A 15,200-nucleotide genomic window follows, 5' to 3' on the forward strand; every position below is an offset into this window, starting at 1 on the left:
AAATCTTCCTTTGTCTAAAAGGTTGAATCTAAAATCCATTAAAACCCTCCCTTCTTGACACAGGAAACTGGGTTTGATGAATGTTGTCCATGACCTCCCTTTTGGGTTTCAGGAGTATACACATGTCTGGCTTTTCTGTGTGTTTTTATGGAGACTCTTGGACTCATCACTGCCCAGCTTTCCCACCACCATCCCTTGAGCTAGGAAAAGCATACTCTCAGCTCTTTTGCCCCTGACTTGTGCATAAACACATATAAGTTGGATGGCCATTCATCTTTGCTAAGAACTTAGTCTTCATTTTGTCATTAGGAATATCAGCCTAGGTGTGATATTTCTGGGTTAAAGAATATGGACATTTTTATAATCCTTTAGCCATAGTTCCAAACCATTCTCCACAATATTTGGACTAGTTCACAACTCCCTCATCAACATATTAGGGTATCTTTTTTCCCATATCCCCTCTACGATTTGTAATTTTCCTTTTCTATTACCTAAGCTCATGTGACAAGTATAAGGTGACACATCAGAGTTGTTTTCATTTCTACTTCTTTATTTTTTATTTAGAAAATTTTTTCATATGCCCATTGATAATTCTGATTTCATCCACTGGAAATCAAAGCACAAGTTTTTCTGGCAGTTTATCGTTGCAAGGGTTTTGGTCAACCAAATTAAATTGGAAGCAGTTTCTGTCACCGAGACCCATTCTCTAGGAGATATTGAGAGGTGGATCCAAATTAGTTATTGTTGTGGTTCTTACTAGAGCTCTTTTAGACAGCACTGTGTTTTTGTTGGACATGCTGTAGAGTAGACTTACTCAGGTGTGGACTAAATGTCTTTTTTGCTCTCATTCTGTGAAATTAGCAATCCTCAGAGTTTTGGAGTGTCTGTATCAGTGAATGTGCATGTGTTTGTACCTGCCCACACATGTGTTTGTACCTGTCAAGACTCTCCTATAATTTGCATGGACATATTGTCCAGGCTGCCATTTTTTTTTATCTGGCTATGGAAATTTGGACAATGGAAATAATTAGTAGAACAATGGAGATGTAAATAGTTTTCATTAATTGGATGGAAGTTTTCATAAAAATCAGTTGAATCAAACTGCCCCTTTTAACCTATGAGGTGACTTGGGCTCTTGACCTGATACTACCTTAAGGGAATTCACTGTTGCCCTGAACACTTGATCATATGGAAAATTACAAAGGTAACAAACTGAGCCAAAGTGAGAATACTCTCAAGAAGCCATCTAGTTCTGTAACCTGGAGCCATAGGCACAGAAACCCAAACAGAATATAGTCTTCAAGACACACACCATAAAACTCCTCCTTATCAAGTATTTTTTTCTTAGAAATAAGAAAAGATGAAAAAGGAGAAGTGTACAAGTTGCTAGGAAGATGCTAATGAAAGAAAAAGTTTGAATAAGAATTGTCCTTGTAGATGAACACTAAAAGATCTTGGCTAGACTAACATAAGGTAGCTACTTAAATGGCAGACAAAATGAAGAGTAAGTTCTTTGCAAAGCTCGATTCTTTATAGAAGTCAGGATGTGTTTTATGGAAGACCCAGCTAATTACAACTTTAAAGTGGGCATGTTATTTACCAGGTTAAAGAAGTATGACAGATGTGCCACAGAGGCAGGGGAGCATGAACAGGCTTTTCAAAACCATTAGTTAAGCCCAAATCTGGATTAACTCAAAATTTGAAGAAACATTGGAAATCATGAATTCATTACCATTGGTGGGGACATTGCCTGATCTTTTATTTGAGAAGCATTGAGGATTAAATTGTCTCTGACAACTTCTGAAAACAAACAAATAAATCGTAAATGATCCTGCGGCCCCTTCTGGGAGGAATGCTAAGCGGATCAGAGCTTGATAGAAAATCAAAATACCACTCTATTAAGCCTGTATCCCTTGCTGGTTCAAGGACACAATATATCCTCTTCTCATTTGTCGCTCCCTTACCTCCAAATTCCCCTTACCACTAAGGTCTGCACACCTCCCATTTCTTGTACTTCTGTGGCTCTTCCTTCACTCTGGACCAGTTTAGTTCACTTTCTACCAAAGTTGATCCCTGATTACTTCCATCAGCATGCAATGACAATATATTATTTCCTGTTTCTCCTCAGGCTCCAAAGTCGGAATTCTACAGTGATACCTTGTTACCCTCTCTTTATTTTTTCTTTATTATTTTTTTTATTATTGGTTTTTTTTACAAATATATGCATGGGTAATTTATCTGCATTGACAATTGCAAAACCTTTTGTTCCAACTTTTCCCTCCTTCTCCCTACTTCTTCCCCCAGATGGCGCCTCTATTTATTTAGAAAGTGGGAAGGTATAATTACAAGACTCTGGGTCTTGTTCCCCAGACCATTGCTTTCTGGCTTTGTCCTTTCTGGAAGTCATGAGCAAGATGGCAGCAGTACATTTTCTTCCATTGGATGGTGTTGGTTTTGGAGTCACAAAATCCGAATTCAAATCTGGCCTCAGATACTTCATTGCTATATAATCCCTGGGCAAGTCAGTCACTTCACTCATGTCTGCCTCAGTTTCCTCTTCTGTAAAATGGGGATAAATATGTCACTGATATCCCAAGGATGTTGTGAGGACACGAAACAATACTTGTAAAGAACTTTGCAAAACCTAAAAGTGCCACATAAATGCTAACAAAATTATTGTTGTTGTTGTTGCCACCTAGTTTTGAGATGGTAGACCATGTGTCCCCATGTCAAACAAACCCAGTGAAGTCTGAGGAAGATTAGTAATTTGTAATCTTAATTCCATTTTATTCAAAGGAATGTTTGTGGACCTATGTCATTAGGCTTGTTGTCCTAAAGTTTTACTTCTGGGGCAGCTAGGTGGTACAGTGGATAGACCAGCCCTTTAGTCAAGAGGACCTGAGTTCAAATCCCACCTCAGACAATTAACACTTCCTAGCTGTGTGACCCTGGGCAAATCACTTAACTCCCAACTGCCTCAGCAAAAATAAATAAAGTTTTATTCTCAATTTATGGAAATGATTTTAAATAGCTTTTCATGTTTGTATGGAACTAGAAAAATTTCTAAAACTCTTGTGCTTATCAGACCTCTTTAAATAATTCTCTTTGCCCTGCGGTGCTTGTTTTATTGTGTGAGATTTAGTCGAATAAAATTAAGGGTGCATAGGAGCTGTCCGCCTTCATGGACCTGTCAGAACAACACACTCTGAAGTTTAATCTTCACTGTTAGTGTTTTCTCCATTACACTCGAGTCTAGGAAGTCAGCAAAACAATGAATCGAGCCCTGGGTTTGCGCTCTTGCTTTAACACAATTCTTGCAAGGTGGTTTAAGCGGGCTTCGGCACGTTCCTGGTGAGGCATCTTGTGTAAAATAGAGAAGCCATCTCAGAACTGGGAAAGAAGAGATTCGGAGCTGGATTCAAGGTCTCCGAGCGATCGTGGAGCAAGGGAGGACTCAGCTGAGGCGGAGGAGGAGTAGTCCTTGGCCCTGGGCGCCACAAAGCGGGGGACCTCGCGCCAGGAAAAGGCAGCTCTCTCCCCAGTTTGCTCTATTGCGCCCATTTGTAACAGCACTTAGTGAAATCTGCTGTTTTGTTACTTACTGTTGCCAATAAACTAAATTTTGCCTCGACTATGAAAAAGGGCTAAGATTAATTAATTGTATCTCTCTCTCTCTTTCTGTTTCTCTCTCTCTCTTTTTCTGTTTCTGTCTCTCTCTCTGTTTCTGTTTGTCTCTGTTTCTGTCTCTTTCTTCTTTTTTCTCTCTGCCTCTGTCTCTCTCACTCACTCCCAATACCTCTCCCTCCCTTCTTCTCTTGCTCCTCTCTCTCTTCTTTTTTCTCTGTCTGTCTCTAGTCTTCTTCTTCATCTCTCTTCATCTCTCTTTTTTTCTCTCTCTCTGTCTCTGTGTGTGTGTCTCTGTTTCTGTCTCTGTCTCTGTTTGGCTCTCTGTTTCTCTGTTTCTGTCTCTCTCTCTCTTCTTTTTTCTCTCTGCCTCTGTCTCTCTCTCTCACTCCCAACACCTCTCCCTCCCTTCTTCCCTTCCTCCTCTCTCTCTCTTTTTTTTCTCTCTCTAGTCTTCATATCTCTTCATCTCTCTCTCTCTCAGTGTCTATGTGTCTCTCTCTCAATGTAAGGTTGGGCAGAGAACATAACCTCTTCCAAGGTGTTAGGATTTTTTGTTGTTGTTCTTGCTAACTGAAGATGCAGAATGGTTATGACTAAACTCAGAACTTTTTAATTTAAAAAAAAAGTTTCTAAAAGTGAAGAGGAAAGAAGAAAACCAGTGATCCACAAGAGCTATTTTATTGTCCCCTAAGTTAAAACAAGCTAAGCTAATCAATGTAATACAGGATGTTATCTATTGATCTATTTGCTATTTTAAGATCTTGAGAATTGCGGGCTCAATGTGCTATATTGGAAATTTGAGAGCTAAATTTCTAGTTAGAAGACCTGGATTCAACTCTTGAACTTAGCTACTACCTATGAAACTCTGGACAGATTCATTCAGTGTCTCAAGGCCTGTTTCTTACCTATAAAATAAGAAAATCGACTAAATGTCCAAGTGATACTATGATCCCTTTCTGAAAAAAGTTCCAGTGGTTCCAAAATTAGAAGATGGTTCCTTATAACAATCACTGCCCTCTACTTATGCAAAAATTCTTTGATAATAACTTTCATAACTTTATATGATTTTAAAGTTTTCATTATGCTTAAATTATCTCATTTGAGCCTCACAACAATTCCATCCAGTACTAAACTTTATGGGCATAGAATATTTTACACCATTAAAAATGAAATTTTTTGAAAATTGTTTGGATTTTTAACAGTTAAGTTGCCCCTTATTTCTTATTTGTTCGAAGAATTTGCAAATTCTGATGAATATCCAATATATATACAACAAACCCTCCAATGTAGGAAAATGCAGTGGTGACTGTCATTTTTTTATAATCAAATTCCTCTTTTTTTGACCAATTAAATCAATCCATGATGCAATATTATAAAAAAATTACTTAATGGGGTGAAGGCTAAAACTCAGCCCAGTATCATCTCTAATAATCTTTATTCTGGATCTTGAAGTTGTGAGGAACTTAGAAATGTATTAGGGACAAAGAAGCCAGAAGTTAGCAAAAAATAACATGAGGAATGTAGAAAGTAGGGAGAAAAGGGAGCCACCAGAAATATAACTATACATATAACACATATAGCACCAAAGCATGATCATCTCAGAAAGATATTCCCCCTTTCCCTTTCAGGCTACATAATATCTGAATTTCCCCTTCAACTCTGTCCTAGTTGTTAATTTTATATTTAATTTGTATTAAGACATTAGGAAAAGAGTGTTTTTTTGCCCATCTCCTTTTCTAATGACATACATTCTTGATTTTTATACCAATTTTTCAGTTGTAAGTTATCTTTTGTAACATAATTAGATAATACTATGTGTCTTTCCATCGATCTTTGGATTACTTATTATTTTTACAAAAAGTCAGATCAAAATAATTAGAAGAAATCAATTGCTTATGGGTAGGCCAAGTTAATATAATAAAAATGACAATTCTGCCTAAATTAATCTACTTATTCAATCAAACTGACAAAAAATTACTTTATAGAATTAGAAATAATAACTGAATTCATCTGGAAGAACAAAAGATCAAAATATCAAGGGAATTAATGAGGAAAAAAACTACAAAGGAAGGTGGCCTAGTCATAACAGATCTAAAACTGTGTTGTAAAGCAGCAGTCATCAAAACCATTTGGTACTGGCTAAGAAATAGAATGGTAGATCAGTGGAATAAGTTAGGTACATTAGTCACAACATTCAATGACTATAATAATCTACTATTTGATAAATCCAAAGACTCCAGCTTCTGGGATAAGAGCTCAGTATTTGGCAAAAAAATTGCTGGGAAAACTGAAAAATAATATGGTAGAAACTAAGTATAGACCATCTTTCATACCCTACACCAAAATAAGGTTGAAATGGGTTCATGATTTATACATGAAGGTTGATACTATAAGCATTAGGAAAGCAAGAGATAATTTACCTCTCAAATCTTTGGAAAAGGGAGGAATTTATGACTAAACAAGAAATAGAAAATACTATGAAATGCAAAGTGGATAATTTTAATTTCATTAAATTAAGGGTGTGCACAAACAAAACCAATGCAGCCAAGATTAAAAAGGAAGCAGGAAGTTGAGAAACAATTTTTACAACCAATGTTTCTGATAAAGATTTCAAAAAGATATAGAGAACTGAGTCAAATTTATAAGAATTCAAGTCATTCACCCAATTAATAAATGGTCAAAGGATATGAACAAATTTTAGATGAAGAAATTAAAGTCCTTCATAGTCATGTGAAAAAATGCTCTAAATCACTATTGATTTGAGAAATGCAAATTAAAATAATTCTGAGGTACCACCTCATACCTATCAGATTGGCTAAGATGACAGGAAAAGATAATGATAAACATTGGAGGGAAATGTGGGAAAACTGGGACACTAATGTATTTTTCATGGAGTTGCAAATTGTTCTAGCCATTCTGGAGAGCAATTTGGAACAATGTCTAAAGGATTATCAAACAGTTCATACAGCAGTCTCTCTTCGGGCCTGTGTCCCAGAGAGATCATAAAAAAGGAAAAAGGACCCACATTGCAAAAATGTTTGTAGCAGCCCTTTTTGTGGTGGGAGGGAACTGGAAACTGAGTAGATGCTCATCAATTGGAGAATGGCTGAAAAAGTTATGTTATATGAATGTGGTGGAATATTACTGTTCCATGAGACATGCTGAACAGGATGATTTCAGAAAAACCTGGAAAAACTTACATGAAGTGATGCTGAATGAAGTGGGAACCAGGAGAACATTGTACACAGTAACAATCTTGATGATCACTATGATACTTACCTCTTCTCAGCAATGTGCTTATCCAAGACAATTCTAATAGATCTTGGGTAGAAAATGCCATCCTCATTCAGAGGGAGAACTATGGAGACTGAATGTGGATTGAAGCATATTATTTTCATCTTTATTCTTTGATTGCTTTTTCTTTCTTGTGGTTTTCTCCCTTTGTTATGATTTTTCTTTCACAACATGACACATATGGAAATATATTTAAGATGATTGTACACATATAACCTATATCAGATCGTTTGCTATCTTGGGAAGATGGGAGGTAAGGGGGAGGAGAAAAAAAATGGAACTCAGAATCTTATAAAAATGAATATTGGAAACTATCTTTACATGTACCTGGAAAAAATTTTTAAAAGGCTGTGTCTTTTATTTGCCATGAGGCAGGGGATGAGGGTTCATCTAGTACTCTGATGAAAGATTAGAAATTCCTTATGGCTCCTTGCTTAAAAATTCATAATTGTTAAAAATTCTGTACTCAGAAAGTTTGTTCTCCCCAACAAACTGCCACATGCCCTTGAGAACCCCCGAATTTTCAACTCTAGTCTTTTGATTACCTCCATGCTAATGAATAAGAAAGATGTAGACAGAGGAACAAAAATTAAGGAGGGTGGAGATGGAGATCAATGTTTTAATGCTTTAATAAATTTTACATATACATGTGTATATATATACATACACATATATATTGAGAGAGGGAGAGAGCCAGAAACAAGCAAATAGATAGATAGATTGATAGATAGAGCGAGCCAGAAACAAGACAGACCTCTATATGTGGAAGATACCTAATCTGAGGAGAAACTTTAAATTTGTTTTTCTCTAATAAGTAATCCCATGACAACACATAATGTATATACACATAAATATATGTATGTATCCTGTATATTCATGTGTATATACATGTATATATTTATATATGTAGATATGCATATTTATATAATGTATATGCATGGATGTATTTATAGGTATATATATCTTAAAAGTAAATATGTAGGTGTAAATAGATGTGTATGTTTATGAGCATATAAATATATGTAAATGTATGTACATGTAAATATGTTTGTGTGTATGTACACACATATGCGTGTTTGTGTGTATATACATGTATATATTTTTAATATATCTTTACAAGACTGAGACAGAATGTGGAAAATTTTTATAATTTAAAAGTTTTATAAATTTAGAGGCAATGTAGAAAAGCTGAGAGAGAGTTAACCATACCATTAGACCTGGGGCAAACCCTACCTATGACATATACCACTTATGTGAGTCTGAATAAATCATGTAATCTCTCAGTGCTCTGGGCAACCACAGGCCTATCCCTTAAGTCTAAAATAAAGTAAGAAAGGAAAATTTTTAAAAATCTTCATTATTTAGAAAAACAATTTGAAGCCATTAAAACATATTTCCTGTTTTTCAATTTTTCAATACTTATTTTTATTTATCTCAGATTTCATTATGTCCCTTCTAGGTCACCCAGAGATTTTTCCTCTGGTATTTACCACCAAGACCCAGGAAATATTTAGCTGCCGACCTGAAGAAGATGTCACAGAAGAACAACCCCATAAACTTATCAAAAAAGAAGATATAATCCAAGACTTGAAGAACAGAGCCGGAGTATCTGATTTCCACCCAGTCAAAAAAATTGTGATGGTTTGTACAGATTCCTTTTTTATTTGATTATCAAACCTTCTGTAAGAGTTTCTTTCCAGAGGCTTCTCATTTCTTATTTAAAATATGAAAATAGAAGAGTTCAAAGATCTAAAACTGGACACAGAAAAACGATTACTCTGGGAAAATTACAATTGAGATTTCGGAGTTATAAAGAATGACTGGTATCACAGATACCTCTTGGAACCTTTGATAACTAGACAAATCTGAATTTGCATGTTAGTTGCAGAATGGCATAAAAACATGAGGCTTTCTCTCTTGATCTTATTCATGCAGGAGTATCCTGGAGAAGAGCTTTTGATTGTTTATGATAAAGAGTTCAAATATGGACAGAACTTTTATCTTGTTGGAACTGAAGAGGCCAAGGAAAACATTTTAAAAGTAAGCAGATCGCTACACCTTGTATCAACTATTTTACAGTCAGGAGGAGTCATATCAATAGACTGAGCCTGTTCCTAATTGGCAAAACCACACGGTAGCTCATGTCCTACTTGGATGAATGTCACTCCTCTGGAGATCATCTTTCAAATGTCAGAAAAAAAACAATTGGTCTTTGCTGCCCTTTAGGTTTACATTAGTTCTAGGAGGACAAACAAATTCATTTCCTGATAGTTAAGACTTTCCTGGTGGGTGTAGAGAACTTAGTGCAGAGTATAAATCCTTGCAGTAGTTGGTTCATACAGAATATAAATCCTTGCAATAGCTGATTCATGCTATTCTTCTTAAAAATTTTTTTTTTGAAGACAAGGTCTCCCCATCTTGCCAAGACCGGAAGCACAGGGGCTGCTTGAAGGCTTGATCCCACAATTAAGCAGCAAAAGAGTTTCTAAATTGGCCCCTCTTTAGGGAACCTAGTGGACCCCTACACTCACCCTATTTGAAGAGAAACTTGATGCTATTTGATACACCCGTATTGATGCTAAACTTATGATATCAAGAGATTCACCTGTCTCAGCCTCCCTGCTAGCAAAGATCATAAGTATGTACTAGCTAGCCAATTTAGATCATTCCTGAATATTGCTAATCTGATCAATTGATTTGACTTAATCCATTAATTAAAATTAGTCAAACTAATTATTTGATTGAACGGTCCACTTGATGAGAGGAGACAGTGTGGTTCAGTGTGTATTTAGCACTGGCCTTTGAATCAGAGGTCATGGGTTCAAGTATCATCTCTTAACTCTTATTTTCTCCATGGATATGACCTTGAAGAAATTGCAAGTTCCTCAACTGTAAAACAAGAATGGTGGAGTAAATGGTCTCTCAAGTCCCTACCAACGGTAGATAGATGATCTTCTAATCTGACAATTTTGTGCAAATGTAGCCTAAATAACTTTATAATCTTATTTTATTAAATGTGGCTTATCAATTTCACAAAAAAATAGTATTTAAAAAATAGATCATTTTACAAGAACATTCTACTCATGATAGGGATGAAGGAATTTTTTAAGAATCATTTATGATTAAATAATAGTCTTCAATTTCTTACAGAAGTCCATGCTATTTATATTTTAAATGCTGTTTTACTAGGCAAAATTTACTGAAGATTGAGGGTGAGGTACCAAAGTGAAGGGATGCCCAACCCAGCTGGAGTAAGAATAAAAAAATATTAATCTTACCGGGAAGTTTTGTTAACTGCACCTAAACAAGGAGTCCGTGACTATAACCCTGAAAAGAAAGCAAATTCAGGATGAGAGATAGGTGTCCTTTTGTGCATAACACAAAGCAAACCTGCTTTCTGGGGAGCCAATGCATTTAGAGATGCTGGAATTGCAGTCAGGTGGGACAGCTGCTGATTTAGGCAACTTAGAGTAGAGGCTTTGGCTGAAGCAAATGTTAATTTTTGGTTTAGAGAATCTTCAAACATTTGAAGGGTTGTCTTGTAGAAAAGGGACTAGCTTTATTCTCATTAGCCCAAGAGGCAAAACTAAGAGCAATGATTGAAAGTTATAAAATTTGTCTCTTACCAACTTTTATCCATTGCTCTTGATTCTGTTCTTTGGGACCAAACATAACTAGGCTAATCACTCCTCCATAGGACATAATTTCAAATAATTGAAAATTAATGTTTTGCCCACTTTCCTTCTCACTGAGTCTTATAAAGTTCAATTCATATGTTAGGGATACAATACTTTTACTATTGTTTGCCCTCCCCTAGAAACTTTTCAGCTTATCAATGCCCTTCTTAAATTGTGATACTTCAAACTGAACACCAGATGAGGGCAGAATCCAGTGGGACTGTTACCTCCCAGTTCCTGTCTGTCTTGATAAACTCAACATTTACATTTTTGGCTAACTCATGTTGAGCTTGGAGTCTGCTAAACCCCCAGAACTTATTCTGAACAACTACTATTTATCCATGTTGCCCTGTTTTATACTTGTAAAATTAATTTTTTAATACCCAAGTGTGAGTCTTTACATTTATCCCCACTGCATTTCATCTTAATAGATTTGGCTCAGTGTTCTAGCCTACCATCCAGTGTGTTAGCTAGCCCTCCCAACTTTGTGTTATCTGCCAATTTGATGAATGTGCCTTTGTGCAAGTCATTGATAAAAGTGTAAAAATATCATTTAAAGAAATGACAGAATCCTGGAATACTACACGAGAGACCTGCTTAAAGAAATATTAACAGTTAATTTTGATCATTCAACCAATTCTGAATCCATCTGCTTGTGTTATTTAATCAAAATATCTCTTTCTTAACAATCATTATATGAGATAATTTTATTAAAATCTTTGTTTTTCTATCAGAAAATTAATTTGAAATCATTCCCTGTATTTACTCATTCAATAATCCTAGCCAAAAAAAGGCAAATAAGTTGAGTCTAAGCTTTCCTATTCTTGAAGTCAGGATGGGTACTTTGTACTCACGGCTTCCCTTTCCAGATGTTTACAAACTATCTCTTTAATGAATAGTTATAGAAATTGTCTTAGGAATTGAATTGAAGCTCACTATCCTCTTATTTGCAAAATCTTTTGTGGATAGGATTCTTACTCTAGTTTGGATCACTTACATGATCTCAGAGATCTTTTCTGACTTTTAGATTCTATGACATTCCAAGAAAATGGTGTTGGAGGAAGAAATATCTTGCAATGTTATATCTTGAAATGAAATATCTTGCAATAAATATCAATAGATCAGAAGTCAGAAACAAAAGTCATAGAAATAGACTAAGTATATATTGCCATCCATAAGCAGAACTGGATGGAAGATTTTTTTTTTCTGTGAAGAATCTCTTTTCCATTTGGACTATACACAGGATAATGATAGACAACTTTGGTGTCTCCCTATTTTTATTCTTTGCTTGATAGTTAGCAATAAACTCTGTTATTAGATAATTTGAACACTTTTTCAAGCTTTTATTTAATTACATATGTTTAATACTATTTCTTAGAAAATTTCAATGTCAACCCTTTGGTCAGGAATAGTTTTTCCCCCACTATAAAATTATTCTTTTGTGAAAATTAAATTTCTCTTAGATCATTTCAGTTCACAGAAACACTTTTTTCATTAATATAACATATTACAAATATGAAGGTTGCCTATCTATCAAATTCCTTTGCTGTGAAAGGTTAATTTTATTTAAATTACATTTTTTTTTATTAACAATGTAAAATTTTTGTAATAAATTGACTTCTTAAAAATACCTTTGGAATTTATTCAGAATTGTGTTGGAATTTAAAACAGCAAAACTTTGTGATTTTTGTAACTCTATTGCTATTTGGCGACATGTATAATAGGGAAAAAGAAGAATGAGGGAAAGAAGGGATTTTTCAATAATCCCAAATAAAATCAGGGAGGGTAGAAAACTGATATCTTGATTCTAGAGGTATTTAATGAAAAAGAAACAATCTAAAGGGGGGAAAAATAACATTATCATCAGTGAATCTATACTTACAGACCCTTTCTGTAGGATTCTCCATGGATTGAAGTTTAGAGGCTGGAAAAGATGGGCTGAATTATTTTTCTTCTTTCACTCTCCAGTGTCCTTTCTAAGGGTTATCTCTGTAGGGAGAGAGGAATAAGCTTCAGTTATGCCAACTGGAATATTCACAGAAGTAAAGTTTTTTTCAATTTATTTATTTATTTATTTTTGCTGAGTTAATTGGGGTTAAGTGACTTGCCCAGAGTCACACAGCTAGGAAGTGTTAAGTATCTGAGGCTAGCTTTGAACTCATATCTTCCTGACTTCAGGGCTGATGCTCTAGATTCAATGCACCAACTAGCTACCCCTAATTTTATTTTTTTTCCCCTGCTATTGACTGATAAAGACAGGAATACATTATAACCAGGAAAATGAGTCAAGGGTAGTATACAATAACCTTGTCTTCTACTTTGGTTTTTCAATAGTTTGAATTCATTTACATGTTAACATAAATAAAATAAATAATATAATATAAATAGTCTATTAAGAACAAAGTGGGCTTCATGAACCCAATTTCCATATAGTTCCTACGAGTTTTCTTTGGTGATTTATAAATTTCACAAAAAATAAACAATTTTCTTTGAAATAGACTCTAGAGGTATAAATAAGATATGTAAGGAATTTCTAACCCTAAGATATTCATTGACATACGTGGATAAAACAATGGACTTTCAATTGTGATTCAACATCATTTGCAGCAGTTTGAAAAATATAATTAATCCTGGATGGGAGTACGCTGACTGGTTTTGTTTGATTTGCTTGTGGTAGCTTTATAAGCTTCAGCTAATAATAATGTTGATGATGATGGTCATACCTTGATCTCTCCATCACCTACAAATGTACTTCCATGTTTATGAACTCTGAAATTCCCTGAACAAAACATTCAATATCAATAGCTCAACATGAACTATTATGACTTTTTATTGATTGACTGGTAAAAAAAGCATTCACACTGATGAGCGCTCACTATCTTTGAAAGGATGCTGACCCCTATCTCAAATGTGGGGTAGCTTTTCCAGGAGGCACAAATGCATGTGAGGGTATCCTGAGCCCCATTGCTGATTGAGAAGATGGTATTAGTGTGAGTGGTTCTTCACTAAATTTAAATTCTTCACTAGTGAAAATTACAACAAATAAATATGACTTTTAACCTAGTAGACTTACTAGATATATGGTCTCTGAGAATTACTGTAGGGGAAAAAATCCTCCCCTCTGATCAACCTGATAATGAGGCCTTTCAAATTCAGCTCATAGACACATATTTTATCCCTGAGTCTATACTCATAGCCTGATCCGTTTAGATTGGACCAGCTGAATCTTGTTCTCTGTTGGCTTTTCCTTCAAGAACTCAGCCGCCAAGTAGTTATTAGAGGAAGACTTAAAGGGGAAGTCGTGTGCAGATAAGAGAACATTTATGTAATTTGTGAAAAGTTCATTGTATAACTGATGAAAAAGCAACAATTGGATTTTTTTTAACCCTAGCCTCCAGAAGAGCAGACGGTTACTGAAGAAGTCAAAGAAAATTACGAAGAAGTTTATGTTTACAAACCACCTGTTCCTAAACCTTGGGTTTCCCTAGGAAGTGAGAAAGAAATTGAAGAAGAATCTGTTCGTGAATCTACAGTCAGGGTCAGAATAAATGCTTTTTAATTCAATATAATATTTTGAAACACTATGTTCAAGAGAAAGGCAAAAACTTTCACCATTCACTGATTTTATCCTTAAATCACTACCATATGGTGGGACAATTAGCTGATCAGCCATGGTTTCTCCCTACTAACTTCATCATATTCTTGGGCATCCTGATTCCCTTTGGTTTAAATAAAGAAAACATTCTTTCAATAAAAGTGAAGATATTTTACCCACCCTCACAAAAAAATCCCAGAACTCTCTAGTAATTTATTTTTTTGCATGCATTGCAGGCCACGTTTAAAATTTCCCGGGAACGAAGACTATTTGGTGCACCCATTGAGTTTGATGATTATAATGCTTCAAGTGTAAAAGATGGCTACATTGAATGTACAGCATATCCAGATAAAAACTTCATCATCAAGCAGCTCGAAAAAGATATTGCCTTACAAGTTATCCCAGTATTGAAGGATAACCATACTCAGACCCAATGGTGAGCATGAAGTGGGTTTAACTCAGGTTTAGTGCTTACAAAGAAAACTTTCTAATTCTCAGGGTTATCAAGATGCATCATAAAACAAAAATAAATATGAAACTATAAAATGTAGATTTATAAACTAATTCAATTTCATTTTGAAAGTCTCTGTTTAGAGCCTCTTGTCTGATGGCCAAGAAGCAGTGTGGCTCAAAGGGCAGAACCAGTTTCGGAGTTAGCAGTGTGGTCAGACTCTGAATAGGAAATGTGGGCAAGAAATTTCTTAATTTCTTAGAGATCCCTAGAGGGACACTCCCTCAAACTTCAAATTACCGAGCAAAGCTCACCCACATATATAAAGGGAGATTTCTTACCAAGTTTTCTAGTTCTGATTTTAAAAAAATCTTTTAAAAAAAATTGGTCAGGACTGGGCCAGGAGACCAAAAAACCATTGCCTTGTGCCCAGCAGAACATCAGGGTGGATTCAAAATATGTAACAATAAATTTCCATTTCAAGAAAGCATACACAATAATAGAAGATATTATATTAATGGTTTTTACAATTTTTTATTTTTAACACATTGTATTC

The 15,200-nt window shown here is 35.1% G+C and overlaps 1 protein-coding gene across 1 annotated transcript in view; it reads left to right on the forward strand.

The window, feature by feature from the left end:
- DNAI3 (dynein axonemal intermediate chain 3) overlaps positions 1 to 15,200 on the forward strand; it is a 116,973-nt gene that overhangs the window by 46,629 nt on the left and 55,144 nt on the right. The window contains exons 4-7 of the mRNA XM_051999214.1: positions 8,381 to 8,562; positions 8,857 to 8,961; positions 13,990 to 14,136; positions 14,430 to 14,629. Coding sequence (XP_051855174.1) covers positions 8,381 to 8,562; positions 8,857 to 8,961; positions 13,990 to 14,136; positions 14,430 to 14,629 — 634 coding nt within the window. The remainder of the gene's footprint in view (positions 1 to 8,380; positions 8,563 to 8,856; positions 8,962 to 13,989; positions 14,137 to 14,429; positions 14,630 to 15,200) is intronic.

Source organism: Antechinus flavipes, chromosome 4, assembly GCF_016432865.1.
Source record: "Antechinus flavipes isolate AdamAnt ecotype Samford, QLD, Australia chromosome 4, AdamAnt_v2, whole genome shotgun sequence".
Classification (NCBI taxonomy): domain Eukaryota; kingdom Metazoa; phylum Chordata; class Mammalia; order Dasyuromorphia; family Dasyuridae; genus Antechinus; species Antechinus flavipes.